Raw genomic sequence first — 21,689 nt, 5'->3', positions numbered from 1 at the left:
TTCATCAAAAAAAAAAATTAAAATTATGTTCGTAACTTTTCGAAATGCACAATCTAAGAATACCAATCAACGAGCATACGCAATTCGTCAAAAATTGATCTTTCCTTGTATTTTTTTTTACTAAGCCCTCTCTGGACAAACAAGAGTTTTGGACAATAAACATTGTCGCGGTTTTTTTCCATCTTCCCTCTTGCTTGCTTAACTTTTTCTGGCACTGATCTAGATTCGATTTTTTTCTTGGCCATTGATTTTTTTGGAGCATTAAACAACTCGATTTTGATTTATTGACACTGATCGTGTTGTCCTGCACTTGATCACTGGTTCTGATTGTTTTTGAGATTAAGATGTGACGTTTTTCATTCAGAAGTTTTTATTTTTATCATGAATTTCCTATTTTTTCAACTTCTGTTGTACTAAAAATTTTGTAACAATTTTCAGGAGTGAATGAATGCTTTCATAGTGGGCTTGCTCCTCTTGTTCATTCTACCCGAGCAAGTAACTCCTCAAAAATATGCCTACGTCTCTGTACTGTCCTCAAACGATTTTCTGATACCGGCAAAAGTTCTTGGTGAGTTGAAAAATTGGAATTTTGAAATAATATCAAAGTAGACTACGAAAGCACAATGTATCTGTTGTGTGATCCTTTACAAAAGGCCCCCCCCCCCACTCTGGCCACTATACATTGGAATGTTTGCTTTAGTGAATAATGCACTCGGTCACCCAGCTCGTCGAGTGCAAAAAGAAAAACTGTTACAGCACTCTTTACAGCAATTATTTACAGCATACCGTCTCAAGAAACTGAATTCATCGATTCCATATATAATAATTGTGACTCAAGATATCACTGAAAAATCGGTGAATGAGCTGAAGGAACAAGGAGTGATAGTGCATAATGACACGAAAATTGATACGCCATATATAAAAACACATAAGGCTAGGAAGTATCAGGTAACGTGTTTGATTCTGGTTCAATTTTCAAGTTCCATAATTTCAGTACACAAAAATCAGGTTATGGGCAATGACAGAGTTTGATGTGATTGTCCACCTGGATTTGGATGTTCTACCGACTCGCGATATTTCCACCCTATTTGAATGTGGATCCTTCTGTGCTGTATTCCGACATTCTGATATGTTCAATTCCGGCGTGTTTGTCCTGAAAACCAATGAGACGGTGAGTAATTAATTTTTTCCAGCTAAAACGTACAGGAGTTTTGTAGGTTTTCCACGACATGGTGGAACACGTACAAACTGCTGAATCCTATGATGGAGGAGACCAAGGATTCCTCAATACATATTTTCATGACTTGAAATACGCTCCAATGCATGATCCATCAGGAAAACATCCAAAATGTGAAAATTTTACAATGGCACGGTTGTCTGCAAAATTCAACTATGACATTGGAATGTATTATTTGAATAACGGAAGATTTTTGGTGGATCCTGATATTATTCATTACACAATGGGACCAACAAAACCGTGGTTATGGTGGACATATCCATTGTTTGACTTGAACTGGATGTGGCTGGATGCAAGGTAGGTTTTTTGTTTATTAAAATTGAAAAAAAAACGTAACCGAGAAGAATAAAAAGGGCCTGAATGAGAAAACTATTCTCAAACTTCGCCTTAAAGGTGGGAGGACAGGAGATTTTACGGGGGATTTTTGGGGCCAGAGTATGCATTCTACCGTGACGGTGTACAACGCTTAATGTCACTCTGCGTACAGCTGTCGTCCTCGCCTTTATGTATGTAATCGGGCGACCGCTTCTTCTTTGCCCGTGTAGCTCAGTCGGTAGCGGCGCCGCACCCTCAATCATCGTCCTCACAAGTTCAACTCCTCGAGGAGCATCTTTGAACGGAATTTCGAGAACATTATTTTTTTCATGTCCCCCCACCTTTAAATATATGTAAAGAAGATTTTTTGTTACCGATAAAAGCTGAATATGGGCTAAAATATGCAACATATTACCCTCAAAAAACATCGGAATTTTTTCTTGGTTTCTGTTTCCGAGAAAAAAAACTGACAAAAATGATTTCGGATTTGGCTTCAAAAAATTAATTTAAATAATAAAATTGTTATTACAAAAAAAAAGGAATTATTAAAAAATCAAGTTTCATGAAAATTTAGTTTTGAACTTTATTCAGCCAAATTTCCAGGTAAACTGAATCTAAAAATTTCTTTAAAAATCGTATTAAATTCCATAACTTTTGAAAACAGTTCATTTTTCCAGACAAGAAATGGAAATTGGATCCAGCAGCGAGTTTGACACTTGCATCATTCTTGCTGTTACCAACTTTGCCCTCATTTCTCTTTTGATAATTGCCAAAGTTGTGAGTTATTAGTTGCTGAACAAGTCACAAATTCTTTTTTTTTCGTTTTTCAGGTTTTGGAACGTCATGTACACAATATCCAAACTGATTCTGTAAGCAACTGGGAAACTCATCTAGTGTCCCAGAGCATCTACATGTTTTCCGTTTGGTTGGCACTGAAACTAGCACATCAATCAGCACAACCGATAGCTGCTTGGGTGTTCTTTGCTTCTAATGTTGTAAGTTGGATTTCTGAATTATTGGACTATTTGAGTATCCAAATATATTTCCAGGCATGGACCGCCTCGATCCTTACTTCAATCTACACGCATCTTCGTTCTGGGGTGGATGGAAAAGTGAAATCAGTACTGTCTTGTGTGTTCTTCACAATGCTATCATACGCCTTATCCTGGCTGATTCTTGTTCAAATTGCCCATTTCAACACCAGAGTTCTCTTCGCGATCGTCTCGATTCTTGCCCAACAGATCCTTGTCGTCACATACATTCGGTATGCACTTATAATCAGTCCCTGCAGACAGCAGCATCACAAATATCAAATCCTCCCAAACAATCATCACGTCGCATAATAATTTATTACCCCCCTCATTGGAAATAGATAAAAATGAAGATGATGATAAATTAATAATGGGTTTTCTGTCATTTTCGTCCGTCTTAATTGCTTCGTTTTTGCCTTCTTGTAAGTCTTCCTCTTTTCTACATCTTCAACTAATTTTTTTTTGAAATTCCGCGGTATTCGAGGAAGACAAAACATTGACAGGGCATCGTATGTCTTGGTTCGCTCTAAAAATGAAAGCGACCGGTTTTCTAGAGGTTTTGGCAGCAGGGTCACATTTTAATGACCGCTAGAATGGGAAGAAAAATGTGAAAAATGATTTGACCAAATTAGAAGAAGAAGTACGCCGACATACCATTGGTCAAATCGAAAAAAAAAATTTCAAAATATTTCCGGGTCACTAGGTTATTTTGATAAAGACGCCCAATCGTTTTTTTTTGAAGATAGGAAGAGAGGGCTGGATTGCAGTTCGAATTAGCGAAATTTAAATTAAAGAATCTAACTTTAGCAACGCTCTTTGTGAGCAAAGCACATAACTTGTGGGTTAAAAATTTCGGAGTCATTTCGGTACAGAACGATTCAAGAGTTTCTCGATGCCAGGGGACAGAACACCTTTTACATTTAAATTTTTATCCCCCGAATCATGGGTTTCCTACACTTAATTTAAAGGATTGTTGTGCCATTTGAAATATTTGACTATGAGCGATTTACAAAAATACTAATTTTGTTCCACAAGCCATAAGTACAGGTTAATCGTTTTTTTTTTCGGAAAAATTATAATCTAAGTCTCAAAAAGTGCAGCCCTTCTCTAACAAAACAGTATTGAAAAATCAGAAATTTCCGTGATTTTTTCGAAGATGACTTTCATTATCATCATCAGATTTTTGACCCTTGACCAACTTCTGCAAATCCGAATGATAGAAACATTTTTCGAAAATATAATTCAAAAACCCTGTTTTTCTATTTTTGAATTTGTCGTTGTCAGAACAAACCTTTCAATTTTTTTTCCATTTTTGTTCCTTGATTTTCATATTTTGAAAATTTTGCGGCCGAGCAGTGCTTAAGATATTTAGTTTGAATGCAAACTATCAAGTATTACTGTAACTGTATTGTTCAACTACTGAAGCTGTAAATTTTTTGCAATTTCTTTATTTTCATGAGAAAAGAGAGATAATGCTGAAAATGTCCAAATTGGAAAAGAAATGCCTATAAAACATAAAATTTCCTAAATTTTTTTGCTTTTAGTTTTCCATAGTGTCTATTGTAGCGTTGTAGTTTGGGTAGCTTTTCTGTTTCCCGTTATAGCCCATCTCATCACCATAGATAGACCCACAGAAATATCTCCAACCGATAAGATAAGAGATATTCGACAGATTTATTACTCATCTCCCTTGTTGGGGGAATTCCAATCACCAAATCGAAAACATCAAGATCTCTAGAATTCCATCATATCGAAAAAATTCATATATCTCACAAGCAAGAACGCGAGGGAATTTATTTTGATATCTGATATCCCGAAAGCGTCGACGCGCGATACATCAACATGATCAATTTCTCAATTTATCTTCAGAAAATGTGTCGTATGACTGATCAGTTCACAATAACGATGTTCGTCAGCTGACAGTATTAGGATCTTAGACTCTGTTTTTCTTTTCTTCAAATCGTTCGGACGCACGAAAGAAAAATGTTTATCACTCACAAATTCACCATCCTTCCCCTATTCAAAATCCAATCAAAAAATCCCATCAAGAACCCAATCAACGTATTCTTATTCACTGTCAAAGAATTCAGGTTTTTTGTGGTCAAAACAACAGAAAAAACTGTCCTTCACCCTTGGCAATAAAAAAGGTGAACTAGAGTACTGGAATATTGGCCAGGAAAACAGTAAACGGACGAGAAAAAAAGATAAAGAGTAGATGCCACATCGTCTCTACTGTCGGGGGGCGCTACATTACACACTTTCTATTCACTGGTCTCGTGTTTATTGACCATCCCAAAAGAAGTCGTCATCGGGCGAAAAAAAAAGAAAGGAAAACGAAGAGGACGACGACGGTCATTCAATGGGCGGCGCCTAGGCTAGGCGCTTACCAGAAAACTTTGATTCCACAGGCGGAGTTAACCTAAAACTGTTTTGAAACGGACTGAGTGACAGATCTTGTCATTTTGAATTTTCTGCCAGCGGCGACCATTTCCTTGAAACTTATTCTTCGATTTTTGACTGCCAAGATTTTTGACTGATCAAGAAACATGTCAGGTATCGGAAGATTTTCTCTTATCAGCCTCTCTCAACTATTAATGTACTTCTAGACATTAACAACGCCGAACCAAAGACCAAGGAGTGTGGATATTTGTATCTGACAATCACTGCATTGCTGATCGCGATTTTCTCTGCAGGATTAACACTAATGATTGCCAGTTACATGTACCATGGAAGCTATGAACCATTTGAGCTGCCTCCTGAGGTATCTATTCTGCCAAAAGCGATAATTACGAATTTTTATTATCTAGGTTACCACATCCAATGTCAAAAGGATGATTGTGAGTCATAAAAAGGTGATTTTATTCAAAATCGAAGCTAAAAACCGATGCTACATCTTGCCATCCACCATGTCAAAGGTATTTCCCAAAAATTGAAATGCAACAAATTTCTAAAATCATGGTTTCAGGAAATCGCCTTCTCCAAATTCTCATTTGTAAACTCCGCACTCACCAAAGAGCTCCTTCTTGATGTCGCCGACTATGAAGGCGTTGAATTCTGTGGATCAACACCAGCCTACATCCTGGAAAAGTCAACACCTCACCAGTAGATAAACTAAGCTGGACTTCCTGTAAAAATGCCATGTAAAAATGTAATTGTACAAAAAATTTCTTCACGTCTACCGCTTTTTTTCTCCTTTACCCCTTCAAAAATCAATTGACTTTCTGTGATCTTGTTTCAAATACCAACCTCTCGTGGCTTTACGTGTTTTGTTTTGTTGTCTAACTTCCATTTCAATTTCACATAACACTTCCATAAATGTTTATACTTCTAAAAATCTTCTGCTTCTGAATAAAAACTTGAATTTCTCAATTTGCTCATTGACATTTCGAAAGAAAACGAGAGCAAAACGAGTTGCATGTGTTGGTGTAACCGAATACCGGGAGAAAGATATCATTCATGACAACGAGAGATTTTCTTTCACAAAATTTTCAATTTTAATGTTTTTCTAGTTTTTAAGTTTTTGGGAAATGTGCCTTGTACCAAAACAGAGTTATGTAGATAATTTTTGATGGATGTGTTTCTCTATGTTGTTTCTCCTTGGAGCATAGATTGATAACTACATGGAGAAAGAAGAGCTTGGTCATTTTGTTGAAATCGGATACGAGTTTCGTCAAGATAGTTACAAAACGACATTTCGCAAAATGCACTCTCTCGATGTTTCTTAGCCGTGCTCCGCTAGTGTAAACTGACCTTTTGAATCTGAAATCTTCATGGCGGACAACATGCTGCATTCAACTTATTTCTTCCTTCATTTTCAATATTTATTTCGTTTGATTTTTTTTGAGTTAGTGCAACTTCAATTCAATTTGAAAATAGTAGTGATTACCAAAAAACCAAAATAAAACCTTTTTCCTGCAACCAACTCACTTCAAAAAAAAAGAGGAAAATACTCCGCGCGGAAGCACTCTCCATCTCAAAATAGTTGATAATTGTATTTGGAAGTCCATTGTGAAGAAGCCGATGAGATACTCACCGAAATGAGTTGCACCAAGGAGCTCCTCCTGTTGGCGAGCCCATACACAAGTCATTCAATGCCTAAATTTCTTCACCCCCCCTCCGCTCTCATCGTCTTAACTTCCAATTGAATTTGTTGTTTCGACTCAATTACCGTACACACTCTCTCCAATTTGTTGTTTTAGTGGGAATGAAATGAAGAGATGTGGCGGTCCTCGGGCGGTAAGGGCCCAAAAACAAACTTCTTTTGTTCATTTAGAAAGCGACTCCTTTTTTCGGAAACTCCTCTTTCTTAGCTCATTTTCTTACTAGATTTTGAGATGTGTTTTGAATGTTCTCAAATTGAGAATCTAAATAGAATATCGTCAGATACATAAATTTTCAAACAAAAAACATTTTACAACTATTTTATATCTGATATTTTTGAAATATTTCTAAATTATTATTTCTAAAAATTTACCTCTAAATTTTTCATCAGACGGAATGGCAGTATTACTTCTAAAAAAGCCCACCCAAGCCGTTAACTTCAAGCTACACTATTTCGATTCCTGTGAGAGTTATCAAAGTTTTGTAAACAGACAAAGTATTAGTTGTATTATGAAAAGTAATTTTTCTGCTGATAATTGTTTGATACCTCTCACAGAAGTCAAGATAATTTAGCTAAAATTTATGGTTTTTGAGGCTTTCTATCAGCTTTTTATAGTGAATCCTTAAAACAATCACATTGTTTTTTTTTCCAATCACATTCATTTCATCGACATCTGTTATTTGACTTCTCGGTACTTTCAAATTATTTTGGATTCTTCTAGGCTAAAATATGTGTACATACAAACGTCTAATCTGGAACATTTCCCTTTTTCCAACAAAAGCAGAATTCCAAATAACACTAAACCCCTCCATTTTTCTAATTAGGGTATCTTCTAGACAGAATCATTTATTCTAATTCATCTGTCTTCTCACATCGAAGAAAAATTTTATAAATTCAGAAACAATTCATGCCTCAGCTGAATTTCTAGGTTCTCAACGACAGCATGTGTTAAATGGACATTTCATCAAAAAAGGCGAGCCCGAGACAACGTGAAAAGCCGCCAAAAGGACTAATGACTTCACATAACCACCCCACATTCTGTCTTGTCCTTTTCTGCAAGAATACCATTGAGTCTTCCTCCCCCATTTTTGAGCTAACATTTATGACATACTATTCCTTGTTTCCTCTTCCCCATTTTTTTTCGTGGTGGCTCTATTTTTCTTTTTTCAAACGGAATGGAAAATTGAGATAATTGGTGGATATAAAACTTTACCGTATACCCGAAAAAAGATTTTATTAGTGATTAGAGGTATAAACGTTTTCGATTATTTTTGGAACTAAAAAGATATAAAAAGGAACGATTATCCACCGATTATTCCTCAAAACGGGGCCCAAAAAATGTTTGCGGCTCGTTTCAACGACAGACCCTTTTGTTTTACTCATTTTTCAAAACGGTTTAGTACGACGAGTTCAGGATTAGACGTACATGTCCTTGGGAATATGTTTTCTCGGTCCTTTTTTATTTTTTCACTCGCTTTCTGGGAACGAGAAAATTTCCAAGCAGAACTTTCGAAATTTTTCCAATAAACTTTGATTTCATTAATGTATTTTTTCGCCTTTTTTCTATAAATTTTGAGGAATCTTTAGGTGTCGTTAGTTTTTTTTTTTTAAATTTCGTTGGATACTCAATAGAAATTCTTAATTTCCAGTCAACTCAAAATGTACCAAGAGCAATTCCAAATTTCCTACAAAGTACAATCCCATCTTTTCTCTAGTTTCTAGTTTCACTTTCCCATTTTCATTCAACTTTTCCAATTTCCCTAAAAGTGAATCTTCTACTACTCCGTGAATCTTCTACTACTTCAATTTTTCTTACCGCCCATAGTCGTGGGTTTCTTCTCACGGAGACCCGCCCCGTACGAGAAGTCCCAAAGGATCAACATAAAACGTCTGGGAGTCGAAGGAGTTGATTATACCGATCACCTTTAATGTTGCGTGTCAGTTTTTCTCGACGACATTAAACGTAAACTGCTTCTGACTCCTTGAAAACGAACCAAGAACAAGAGGGGAGAAAAAGAGCAGCACAAAACCCATTTTACAACGTCAAGTCAAATTTGGCGGAACCAGTCAGAGGAGGCGGGAGCTCACTAGCTTCGGCCGACGACGCTGTTTATGGGTTCCACGGGGGTGGTGTAGGTTCAACAACCTTATAATCTGTCCACCTTTATTCCTGTTCGCTACATGGACCCACTCATTTGCACGTTGTCCTCGTCATATTCATTCGGGAGCCACTTAGTCGTTTTTCTACTATTTTCTCACCCTACAAAACACTTACGAACGTGCGAGAACCAAAAGAAAACCCAGAAACTATGTATTACTATGTATTATACTCTTAAAACTTTTTTTGGTTTTTTCGGTGTCTTCTTCCTCTTCCTCTCCTCCTGCTCATTTTTTAACTTTCATTAGCACTCTCTTTACACTGGCTAGTGACGAAAGAAAGTTCAACCCTTTTCTCATTGTGTGTACACACCTTTATCAATTTGGGAAATCTGGTGAAGGACTGACGATGAGATGAGCCCACGATGAGGAGAGGGGGTCCTTCTTATTTTTCTTATTTCACAATACGGGTAATTGGAAAAAATATTTTACGCTTCGTTTCTTTGTGGGACGAGATTTCAATGTTCTTGGGATAGTTGTGAAACCTCTATTTTTTGCTAAAAAAACGATTCGGATACGGTTTTTGAGTATGTAGTTTTACATTTGACGCGTTTTTAGCTTTTCGAGAATTTTTTGGAACATTTTCAACCATGTTTGCTTTATTTTTAGCAATTGAAACTCAAGTCATTTTTGATCAATTCCCATCCAATTTCTAAAAAAAATTTGAATACGCCCAAAATTATCTGAAATTGGTTCAAATCGGTGGAAAATGTGTGAAACTATCCTGGGCTATCCGGGTTCAATGTTTCTTTTTTTTGTTTCATTTTCATGTTCAGTGTATTACTAGAAAACTATCAATTCTCAACTGATACACACAGTACCGGTCAGTAAGATACACTAAAAAGTATTTTTCAGTATATTTTCTACCATTTTTGCAATTTTCAGGATTCTTGAGCTCGGCTTTCAGGTTTTCGATAACTTTGAAAACTCTGGATAGTGTAAAACAGATCCAGAGTGAATATTTTGCGTTCACAAAATTTTTGAGAATTCTTAGTTTTTCGCTATTTGCCGATTTCTGAATTTTTTTCTCGTTTTCAGTACAGAAACAGATAAAGATGAGCATCGTTCCGAAACCAACAAGTAAGTGAAAAACTAGGGACTTTCAAAAAATTCTGTAAATGCACAGTTTTCAATCTAGTCTCTACATCTTCCAACATTTTCAAAGTGATCGGAAACTTGGCATCCGAGCTCCAGGCATCTGAAAATTGTAAAAACAGCAGAAAATCAGCTTGAAAATACGTTTGGTATATTTTATTGACCGGTACTGTAGTTCTCATTCAATAAGACATTCCACGAATTAAGAGTAAACTAAAAACTGATGGAAAATTAGATTACGTTAAGATATTAGAAAGCTAGATTAATTTTGAGGACAACTACAACAAACAGTTTAGATCTCTGATTTCTGAATATTTGTCCCATCAAAATCAGTAAATTTTTGTCTATCTCTCTCTCCCTCATCACTCTTCCTTTTCCCCAAATCTTTGCAGCTACCACCGATTCGCTAAAAGTTAAATGCCGTGACCTGTTCAGTTGTCACTTTGATGAACGAGCAGCATCTTACCGAGTTTTTTTTCTTCCGGGGGCCACTCTTCTCACTTTTATGTGTTTTGATAACGTTTCTCCGAACCACTTGCTATTTCTTGTCTCGAGTCTCATTCTCATAGTCATTCTCATACTCATTCACAATGAACTCAAAATGTGAAGATCATTCTCACTTTCTCTCTCTCTCTCTCTCTCTCTCTCTCTGTTTCTGTTTCTGTTGGCTCTTAAGCCATCGTCTCAATAGGTTTTTTGCCGCTTGTCGTAGGTGACAACTATCATATCAGATATCTAGAGACTGATACATGTCATCTTCTAATATACAACTACCTCGATTCCGGACAGACAAAAAATAATTGAGTACTACTGGAACATGGACGAGAAAAAACGGAGAAAGATATCTGTGCTGGAACGTCTCTCTGCAAAAAAATTTTGAAGCTCCCGGGCGCTGCCCCACTGGGAGATATGACGAGGAGTTGACTCGTCGAGAGACCGCCTCTCTCGCACCCAACAGAATTATTAGTTGTTTGTTGTGTGTTTGATGAGACCCGACGGATGGTCCTTCGCCCCTCTCTCTGTCTCTGGCATAACCCGACTGACTCCTTGATATGTTACATTTTGACCCTCCCTCTCCTTTCGAACTCTCTATTTCTCTCGACACTACAAAACTAATTTTGTGGGAAACATATCTCATATCCCATCCTAAAGTGATGAAATTACCCCAAAATTCAATCAGTTGTTTGAAAGCGCTCGGGTGTTCCCACTAAGAATCATCCATTTCATAGACTGAAAATCGTATAGTATTTTTAGGTTTGCAATTCTTAGAACCTTTCATCCACTTTTTCCAAATAATAGTCTGCCCAATTCCTACAGTACTCCTTACATGCCCTTCAAAAACTTCACACCCTTCTTGGGCTGATGCTATTCGCCAAAAAAATGGTTTTCTGACAAACTGATATGTCAACTCAAAAACCAAGTTTGATAAATTACCCAACGGACTCCCTGTGAACAGCACCATGCTTTTCTCCTAACATTTTTCAAAAGAATTGTTTTTCTTTCTGGTTAGGAAAAATGTTTGGTCTGGTTTTTCTCATCTTTTGGGACGTTTCTTTCGGTCAAGTTTGGTTCTGGACGAAAATTAATTTCTAAAATTTTTAAAATTATAAGTGAATGGGATATGGTAACAGTGCTGTGTCATTTACTGAAAATGTTTTTTTTTTTGAATGATATAACCCCTAAGACATCGGGGTTATTAGTTCACTAATTACCTCATAATTCTGAATTTTCTTCATATTTTACTGCGGGGAATTCTTCGAATCTTCAAATCAAATTCGGTTAATGTATTAGAATCAATATCCCTAGGTGCGATATCATAAAAATCTGAAAAATGGAGAACAGTGAACGCTGATTGAAAAAAATGATTTTGCTCATTAGTCGCAATTCAAAATTAAATAACTTTCGATAATCAAAAAATTGAACTTTTCAGTTATAGAAACGTGTTCAGTTTCAAGTACATCTTCAATGTCTGTCGTAAAACCTGTGATAGAAGGGTCCCCTAATTTCTAACAATTAGCTAATTTATCTCCGTTTATGTCAAAGATATTTAAAAAAACCATTTCAACTGATAAATTCTAGGTGATATTATAATACACAATTTGTCAGTTGACAACGATTTAATGACAATGAGATACTTGGCCTCAAATTTAACTGTTGGTGGGGCATTTTATTAAAGGGCTTACGGTATGTACCTTGAAACAATTGTTATAAGAGGCACCTAATTTTTGAATTATAGTCTTATCTATGTTCCTGTCAAAGATATGAAAAAGTTGTCCACTGACAAATTGTTTATCACAATATCAAAAACACTTAGTCAGTTTACAAATCAATTATTTCTTGCATAGGAGCCAAGAAAAACTAGCACTAAATTATCATCAAGAAGACCCTTCTATTAGAGGTTTTGCGGTATATCTCATTCATGAATGATTCAATATCTTTGATCCAAAATAATTTTTCCTTTAATTTTCTAATTTGGATACTACCGTATTTTTTTTCATTGATCTAAACGTGTTAGTCTGTGATTCCAAGGTTTTCGAATTTCTCCCATTCCCATTTATCTTGCCACCTGTCAAACCAGTGTCCCCTCCTCCTACAAGCACTCCATTCCGAAAAGACTACCGTATACCCATTTCTTGAAATGGTGCCCATCCTTCTTCGCCTCTTCCCTCCATTTTCCCCCATTTGACCCTCTTTGTCCATCAATCATTTCCCGATTTTACACCGTCAAAAAGGCTATTTCACACCCAATTGGTGTCATAGGCCGCTGCTTCCTTGCTTCTCGGGCTGCAGTGGTTCATCAATTACGTGGTGACGCCTCTTCCTTTCGTCAACGACGACGACGACGAAAAATGGGAGCAGTGCTCCCGAGGAGAGGATGTGCTCTGTTTCGAGTTATGAGAAGAACAAAAACGTAGAAGACAAGATGTCTTGGGGACACACTGAAGAAACCGAGTAGAACGGAGCAGGGGTGGAGCTCCGAGGAGCAGTGTTTGACTCCTTTTTTTGGGAAGCGTAATTGTGAAACTGGTTGGGAGGGAGGGGCTTTCTTTTTTCCATTCGGGACCGAGACAGAGAGATGGAGCTGTACTTGGTTCCTATTCTATTCGGCTGCTTTTCTCCTTCCTTCGAAGTGTTTTGAGTAGTGAGTTCTGGGGCACCTCTTCTTTTTTTTCTTCTTTTTTTGTTTTCACTCTCTCACCCCATTATCTATTCCTCGGGATTCATTTCCACCGTAATTTCCTTTTATTCAACAAAAGACGATACTAACGGAAGAATGGGGGACCATGGAAAGGAGGGGTTGGTTTTCGAGAAACGAATTTTTGAGTTTCTTTGTTTCGACGAGCAGAAACAGTGTAGGCCGTCTGATTTTACAATCCTACAGTAATCTCATTAATTAGAAAGAGGTTTCAAATACTGTGGACATCAGCTACAGTAATCCTCCAATCAATTTTGTAACCATCTTTCCTTTCCTGTTTTAGCGATCCAAACCAAGATTCTTACGGGTCGAGACGGCTTCGTTTTCGAAGATTCTTAATTTCTGAAAAGCGAACATTTCTGAGAAACTCTGAGAGAATTCAAATTTGAAACTGTTCCAAAGGTGGTATTCTGTAGCAAGGTTTCTAAAAATGGAAGTTCAAAAACTGACCTGTCCCGAGATTGGAGGACTATAATTCAGACTAGGCTCTGAAAATAGAAATCTTTTTGTAATTTCTCATACTTTCTCCAAAAATTTTGTTATTATACATCCCTTTTTATCCCTTTTTATTATCCTTCCATAAAATTCTTAGACTGGCCCAGCCATGCATCCACTCCCCAAATTTGGTATCTATGACAATTTAGACCTCCCATATGACATAAAAAAGTGGACTCTATTTTTTTTATTGCCCTTTTTCACTCTGCATGTATTCCTTTTTTGCTTTTTCTTGTCGTTCTTTCTCTTGCTCCAAATCGTACTACTATTCCAATTCATTTTGTTAACTCGAAACAGTTTCAGACTTACCAAGATTGAAGTCTTGAACCTGCGGTAATAGAAGGAAACGTACTTAGATTATTTTTGAGCAGCCAGTTTGGATCGATCGGTAAGTCACTTTTTGGTTTTCCTTGTTAATGTCAACGCACTAATGAAGGATGCTCTTGGGATTCTCTCAGATCTAATTGTATTCTTTAAAAACGTTTTTCTTTGTTCCATTATATCGCTGAAGTTAAGCTTTTGCAACAAAAACATACAGTAATCCTTCTGCGAAATTCTCAAGATCATTATTCTTAGTCGTTTGGCACAAGATGCTATCATGTTGCATTTTGAATGGAATGGATTTCTGGTTCGGAGAACTTGTTCTTTCTTGGAGGCAATACAGATACTGAAGGGACCTAAGAAAATTTTCAGGAAGGACAGTTTGAAAATTTTGCATGCTTGTTTGTTGTGATTGTGTTGGTGATACTGTGGCTTCAAGGTGAAATATCTATGGAATATTTTTAAAACTCTCTTCTCAGAACTTTTAGACCACCAAACACAACCAAAAACATCAACTTGCAAAACTCATTTTTAAAAAAACTGACTAAGCCATCTTTTCCTTTCTCACGCATATCTTAGTGGAAATCCAATTTCACAAAAGCCGTTTTGTGTTTCTTTGACTCAATTTTAGACGGACTCCCCTGTGTACTTCTGAACCTGTTCCTTTACAAATTTCATTACAAGTGCAAAAAAAGAACTGCACTTTCTGTTTTATTTTAAGCATAGTCTAGAAAGAAAACTTTGAAAAGTCGAAAATTGTAGTTTTCGAGATATTTTTTAGTTCAAAAAAAAGATTTTTTTTTCTTATAGTAGAATTATTCAAAACCGAACTAATTTTGATCTTGTTCTTATACCTAAAAAGTACGAGTTGTTCATTTTTCCGTGGTTATTTAAAAAAGCAAGAATCTCTCTAAAAATGGATGGCTATCTTATGACTTATAACTGATAATTTTAGAATTTTTCGAAATATCAAAAATTCTGAGTTCCAAAATTTGGGAATTCGGAAAACTCCGGTTTTAGAATTGTGGAATATCATCATAAACCGATTTTCGAAATTTCCGAATTTTGGGAATCTTGTGATATTTTCAACATTCAAACTTTGAAGTAGGAACCCCATTTCCTCATCACCAAAGCGCGAATATATTAATGAAAACTTGACTAATAGCTTTTGAAACGCAATAAAATATTAGAACTCCGCTAGAGACATGCAAGCAAATTTTCCGGTGTCCGGATTGAAAAACTCTGACTTGAGAACAAAGTTTTTAGATGAATGGTGTTGAAACGTTCATAAATGAGATATAACGTAAAATCTCTAATAGAAGGGCCCTCTAACTTTTAACTTCAAGCCCATTTATATCGCTTCCGGTAGAAAAAATCAGAAAGTTGCCCACCAATCAATTGTTTATTATATTTTCAGAAAAAATTTGTCAGTAGACATTTTTTTGATATTTTGCACGGGGACCGAGATAATTTAGCTCAAACTTAACATTTTGGGTGCCCTTCTATTACAGATTTCACGCCATCTATAAGCAGGTTTTTGTAGTTTGTACTAGATATTTCAAAATTAGTTAATTGTTATTATTATTTTTTTTTCTATGTCTTCCATGTTGCCTGGGCGCACCAAAAACTACAATAAAACAGTAAACTTTGCCTGACTATCCCCCTTTCTCTCTACCTGCCGCAAACTTCCATCTTCTCTCCTCTCCGCACACAAAACACGCAACACATAGCAAACAAATGGTTGAAGTGTACATCGTGGCCTTGTGGCCTAATGGATAAGGCGTCTGACTTCTAATCAGAAGATTGCAGGTTCGAGCCCTGCCTGGGTCAAATCTTTTTGTTTTTCTTTTTGAGTTCATTAAATTTATTTTTTTTTTGTAAAAATCTTACTCGTAATAATTCTTATGAAGTTTTGTAAACAACTCGGTAAACAACACACTGTTTTTTTTAAAATTTCCTAGTGTTAAACATTGTTTCATTTTTTACGTTGAATTGAAAAATGGGGGGCGGGGGAACATCTAAAAAAGAAGAAAATGGAAAATGTTATGATTATTATCACTGTTTTTCGTCCTTCAATAAAATTTTTATGTTGTAAAATTGCCAGCTGAACGTGAAGAGCCATGTCAATAAGTTGTGCCTCTAGGAAAACGTAACATCTAATATTTTTCATTCCTAGTGTGAGTTAATTCCAATGTACTATGTGCGTTTTCTGGTACCAATTTTTTATTCAATTTACCAAAACATCATTAGATTCATTTTCAATTCTGTTTCCTTCGTTTTGGTTGCCATGACTGACGGTTGTGTAACATGTCATGAGAAGAACATAGCTGCCAAAACATCTTATTACGAATTCTGAAACTTTCAATTTGAAAAATTTCAGTCAACGTTCGCTTTTTCACTTTTTGCGCTTTTCAGCTTTTTTCCTCAATTTTCGTTGAAAGTGTTCTAATTTTCTATAGATCCGTTCTACTCGTTAAAAAAACACCTAGTCATGTCATCCTTTGGTTCCACCCTGAATAGTCTCTAATTTGATTTTATCCATGATACAAATGAAATTTGTCATAAATGGAAAAAAGTGCTTTTGGAACAGAAGAATAGTCAAAAAGGAATGTCCCACATCTTTGAATCTTTCGGTGATCTTTTTTGGTTATTCGATCTGACATTCGAGTCAAAAGAATAAGTGAAGACACCGAGAGCAAGACATAGAAGACTTTTTTCGTTTTCAAATCTTGACTAATTGAAGCAGCGCAAAGGCAAGAAGAGCTGAACCAACGGCGGCTCTCATTGCTCATTTTCTGAGCCTTCTTCTTCTACCAAAAAGGCAGAAGGAGGAGGAAATTGATGAAACTCGACACCAAATCGCAAATGGTTCTCTTCACTATTTATTTGTTTTTCGTCATACGTGATTAACTATTACTACTAGACCCTCGTGTCGTGCTGAAATCCAAGTTTAAATCGAAATCGAGTCAAAGAGTGTAGGAGAGAAGATTAGGCAATCGTTTATGTTTTGGGTATGTTGGTTTTTTTTTTTGCAAATTGAATGAAATTAACTGAAATGTAAAAAATTTTCGAAAGATTTTCGAAAAATCAAGTTAATAATTGAAAAATTTATTTATGTTCCAGATTATTTTTAGTGTTTGAAATATTTAAAGGAGGACTCCGACCAAAAATTTTAATTGTATGAAAATGTGTTTAAAGTTATCTATTTTCCTAATATTATTGCGAAAAAATTCAAAAGAAATCTGAAACCCCCGAAAAACGCTGTTGAAAACGAAAAAAATTCAAAAAAAGGTGCCGCCGAGGGACGAGGATTTGAATTCTCGCGCAGTGAGAAGCCTAGGCCACGGCGCCTGAGAGCATTATTTTCAAGTGGCCGACAGTGTTTTTTAACGTTTTTTACCTGTCGGAGATAAAAGCGAAACAAATCCGGAAAAATTGTCCAGTAAGAAAGTCGCGCCGCTCACGTGGCCTAGGTTTCTCACTGAAAATCCTCGTCCCTCGGCGGCATCTTTTTTTGAGTTTTTTTCCTTTTCAACGGCGTTTTTGGAGATTTCGGATTTTTTTCGAATTTTTTTCGCAAAAATATTCTGAAAATAGATACATTTTAACACATTTTGATGCAATAAAAAAATTGACCGGAGTCCCCCTTTAAAAAGTATCATGAAAATCATAACCAATCACTACACTTTGTTTTTTTTGCATTTTGTGACATTCAGAATTTTCAGAATATAATTTTTGAAGCTTAAAAAACTAGAATTAACGATTTTAGACGGTTATTTTCGATTGAAAAATTTTAATTTGAATTTGGAATTTTTTGCGTTTTAATGACAAATTCTGCGAAATCCAAAGTTCTTCAAAGTCTAAAAATTGTCTTCTAAATCAAACAATCAATACAAATTCAATTTTTTTTTAAATCCAAAATTTTCTATAAATTCCGAAATTTGTCAAAAAATGCAAGTATTTGGAAAATTCTTACGAATTCATATTTCACCAGATTTTTTGTACTTTTGAACTAAAGACTTCTACGATCATTACTTGGAACTAAAAAAAATGCAAAAATGCACGAATATTTCCCTAAATCGCAAAATTTCCAGTTGAACCGTAAAGTTCATAACATAACTTGGCAGAATAAAAAAAAATCTAGCTTTTATTATTAACGCCAGCTGGGCATGACACCATTTTCTTTCATTTTTTTTTTCTTTTTTTCTTCATTTTCTTTTTGACTTCACTATTTTATGTGACCATGGTGACCACCAACTTCTTTTTAGATTTGAACTCCTAGCTTTGACTCTTTTTCAACAAAATTTGTCGAAAAAAATGCAAGTGATGAAAAACGTAAAGAAAAACTTGTTTTTTTATCCGAAATTCGAACATGTCAAGTCAAGAGGGATAGGGCTAGATAGGAAAAACATGCCAAGTTGGTTTTTTTTTGCTCCATTTTCCTTTTTTATTTCGGTTCTGCCTTTTTTATGTTGCATTTTTTCTTCTTACTTTAGTGGAACGCGTAATTTGATACTGAGCCTTTAATGCAAAAGGTGTAATATAATTTTCGCTACTCTCGTTTTTTTATTCCCACCATGTTTTTGCGTGCCCTATCATTCTTTGATGCGCCCATCACATCAGCTGTTCACTAGTCTGATGATAAAAATTGAGCATTGAGCTCAGGGAAGGGCCCCGTAAAAAAAAATTGGGAGGAGACTTTTTCAAACACGACAATCTCGTGTCATGAAAAGGAATGTTTTTTGTGCTTGTTCCCTCTAAAACGGATTGTTTCCTTTGGGAAAAGGAGCAGCTCTCTCCTAAATTGTCGCAACACATTAGAGATATATTCAGGTACTCAACGAGACTGAGCAGAGAAAAGAACCAAGGATAAGAAGAGAAACGGCCCGAAAAAAGTGGGTATGGGTGGGAATAGGAAAAAATAGAACGAGGAGAGGTGAATGAGGCAAACAATGTATTTTTGCAGTTTTCTCTGTTCGTCTGTAACAGATTTTTTTGTTCGTTTGAGGAGAATGGCAGGCTCTGCATTCTGAAAACAAAAACCTTGGAGTCTATCATGGGATTTTAAAGTTTCGACCAAAACCAAAAGTTACTGTAGTTTGAACAACCAATTTTTTGAGCTTTAAAATGCAGGTTTTCTTAAGCTCTTTTGTAAGACTTTGAAGAAATTGAGAATTGGTATCTTTCTGAATATCGAAATTTTCAAAATTCTCAGTTTGCTTAATTTTTCGAAAAAATAATTTTTCAAAATTTTTAACTTGCAAAAGTTGTATCCTTATTTCGAAAAATTCAAATTTTCAAAAACAATTTTTATAGGACTTGAAATTACTAATTTTTCTTTAGCTCTTTTGGAAAGACTTTGAAAATGACCCTTCTTAAAAAAACGTAAATTTTTTAAATTTCAGATTGCAAAAACTCTAATCTCTTCTTTTCAAAAAAGCTATTATAACTCAAAACTGGCAAATTTTTATCTATCAGAAGTACCATTTGAAAATAACAGTTTAGGATATTGATTCAGTTTTTGAATATCTTCTGTTCTATGAAATACGATCTTTTGCACTCCTTCCAAGTCAATTGTCGTCTGAAATAATTTTATCTGAATGGAATTTTATTTGAATGGAAATTTGTATGTTTTCATTTTAGGAAAATTACAGTTTTTGCATTTTCCTGTCCTATGTGCTCCTCAGTGCAGATTCTCCTCCCAATTTTTCTTCGAACCAAATTCCCACCCTAGATTAAGAAAACCTCTGGTACTCATCCCGCTCAGCATTTCTGTACTTCGTTTCAAAACATCACTTTCTGACCTCGAACTTTTCCTTTCTTTTCTCTTCTCACCCAAAAAAGAGCCCAGCATTTTTCTGTTCCCCTAGTCATGGCTAAGAAAAGTTGCCGCGCGTGATGGTGATTTATGTTTGCGAGTACCCTCCTGGGTAGTTCACACCGGACAGTCGGTGGGTGTTGGTGGTGGGCCAACTGAAACGCTTGTAGTAGTCAGTTTCTAGTACCACCAACACCCATATTCCCGACGTTCACTGTTGTATAGACCCTGGCTCCCGCAGTTTTCTTGCTCCGCCTCCTCTATCCTTCTTTTCCTTCCATCCCCTTCTTTCTCCCCTTACTCTGCCCCCTGAGCACAGCAAAAAAGAGACAACAGAGAGGAGACGACACACGAGGGCGACCCCTACAGCTTCTTCTTCATCTTCATTGCCCCATCTATTAACACTGTCCTAATTATCACCAATATTCTGTACCGCTTCTCTTTCTACTTTCTCCAACCATTTCGCATTCTTCAGTTTCCTACCCAGAGTGCTCTGGAAGTGAAGAAGACGTCGTCGAGCGAGCCACCAATGTGTGAGAAACTTTGAACACCTATGTCACTGACCACAAGTCGATCCGCTCAGTTCGACCCTCTGCCCAATTCAAACCGAAATCGTGGTGTTCCCAACAACTCGTCAACTCATTCTTTAGCTACTCTGAACAATAACCATACTTCTCATCACCCATTACCACCTCCATCGCTTGAACCACTCCGTGAAACTACCCCATTGACCAACGGTGGTGGAAAGTACAAAAAAGTTACTGTACCTGTTCCTGACCCTACAAGACGACTACGCCAATCTATTCCACCTACCTATTCATCGTTTCCGGTTAGTTTTTTTCTGTTTAAGTGTGTTTAGAATTCCTAGTTATTTAAGCTTTTCTCAAAAATTTACTTAATACAAAAAAAACGACTGGGCATGACAATTCTATTGAAGAAGTCTCTCTGAAAAGAACGGAGAGGAAAAGAAGAAGTTTTTTTTGTTTTTGGCAATATCTTGAATGCCTAAGACATGACCAGTTTACGTCAATTTGCATACGAATTTGCTCTCCATTTATGTATGTGACTATTCCACGCAACCCTAGAAAAAGGAAACTTATTGCATATAAAAAATAGCATAACATGAAAAAATCACAATAACAGATGCACATTTTGATAGTTTCCAGATCCATTCCTCCCAAAAAACCGTTTAACCAAGCGGAATAATCTTGTTATTGTGGACTCTATTTTTTTGTTCACATTTACATTCCTCCTATTCACTTTTAGCGCTTTTCTTTGTACTTTATGTTTTTGATACCTAGAAAGCGCTTCAAAAATGAATTTTCTAGTTCACCACACTCGCCTATGATACTTTTGAATGGTGTTGGGGGACACGAGAAGCTTCAAGACGTGACAACAGTTGCTCTAAGTGCTTAATCTAGATTTATTGTTAGCAGTGGCCCCTGCATTTTGAAAAGAATGCCTCTTCTTCAAAAAAGTTTTGAGTGATGATGATGAGATGAAAGGAAGAAGAAGAAGAAAAAGTGTGAATGGAAAGGAAGAATCCTAACGAGAGAAGTGGTAGTTCATTAATCATTCAAACCTCTGATTATGTGTTGAGAAGTGAGAAAAGGACTAGGTTTCACTCGGAGAAATGTTGGAAGTTGTTGGGGGAGGACTAGGAAAGAGTCAGAAGAACAAAAAAAATAACGTATACACAAAAAGTTCAAACTTTTTTCTTCTCCCTTTTTTTTTGTTCTAGGACTTTTGTTTCTATTTTTGTAGTTTTCCTCAAAGATAAGGACCTAAAAAACAAACGAAGCGCCTTACAAAAACAAAATTCGGGTGATAATTGAATCATTTTCAGCTTGTCACAACCCATTCATCTCGTGTCTTGTACACACCCGAAACCCATGGGTGCCTTTTTTGTCTATTTTTTGGTC

The 21,689-nt window shown here is 36.2% G+C and overlaps 3 protein-coding genes and 1 non-coding gene across 4 annotated transcripts; all 4 read left to right on the top strand.

Annotated features, from left to right (window-relative positions):
• Positions 1-444: 444 nt before the first annotated feature.
• Positions 445-2,895, top strand: CBG07620 (the record flags this gene model as incomplete). Its single annotated transcript, XM_002645830.2, has 7 exons — positions 445-568; positions 782-948; positions 995-1,171; positions 1,218-1,534; positions 2,230-2,329; positions 2,383-2,547; positions 2,602-2,895. 7 exons carry the CDS (start codon positions 445-447, stop codon positions 2,893-2,895), a joined length of 1,344 nt encoding a protein of 447 aa, XP_002645876.2.
• A 2,392-nt stretch (positions 2,896-5,287) lies between these two features.
• CBG07621 lies at positions 5,288-5,689 on the top strand (the record flags this gene model as incomplete). Its single annotated transcript, XM_002645831.2, has 3 exons — positions 5,288-5,344; positions 5,391-5,498; positions 5,549-5,689. 3 exons carry the CDS (start codon positions 5,288-5,290, stop codon positions 5,687-5,689), a joined length of 306 nt encoding a protein of 101 aa, XP_002645877.2.
• A 10,017-nt stretch (positions 5,690-15,706) lies between these two features.
• On the top strand, positions 15,707-15,779 carry CBG29094. Its single transcript has one exon. It is a non-coding gene (tRNA).
• Positions 15,780-20,320: 4,541 nt separating this feature from the next.
• On the top strand, positions 20,321-21,188 carry CBG07622 (the record flags this gene model as incomplete). Its single annotated transcript, XM_002645832.1, has 2 exons — positions 20,321-20,596; positions 21,096-21,188. The coding sequence occupies 2 exons, from the start codon at positions 20,321-20,323 to the stop codon at positions 21,186-21,188; spliced, it is 369 nt and encodes a 122-aa protein (XP_002645878.1).
• Positions 21,189-21,689: the final 501 nt, after the last annotated feature.

This window comes from Caenorhabditis briggsae (assembly GCF_000004555.2).
Source record: "Caenorhabditis briggsae complete genome, chrX, whole genome shotgun sequence".
Classification (NCBI taxonomy): Eukaryota; Metazoa; Nematoda; class Chromadorea; order Rhabditida; family Rhabditidae; genus Caenorhabditis; species Caenorhabditis briggsae.
This window is presented reverse-complemented; position numbering and strand designations above follow the sequence as displayed.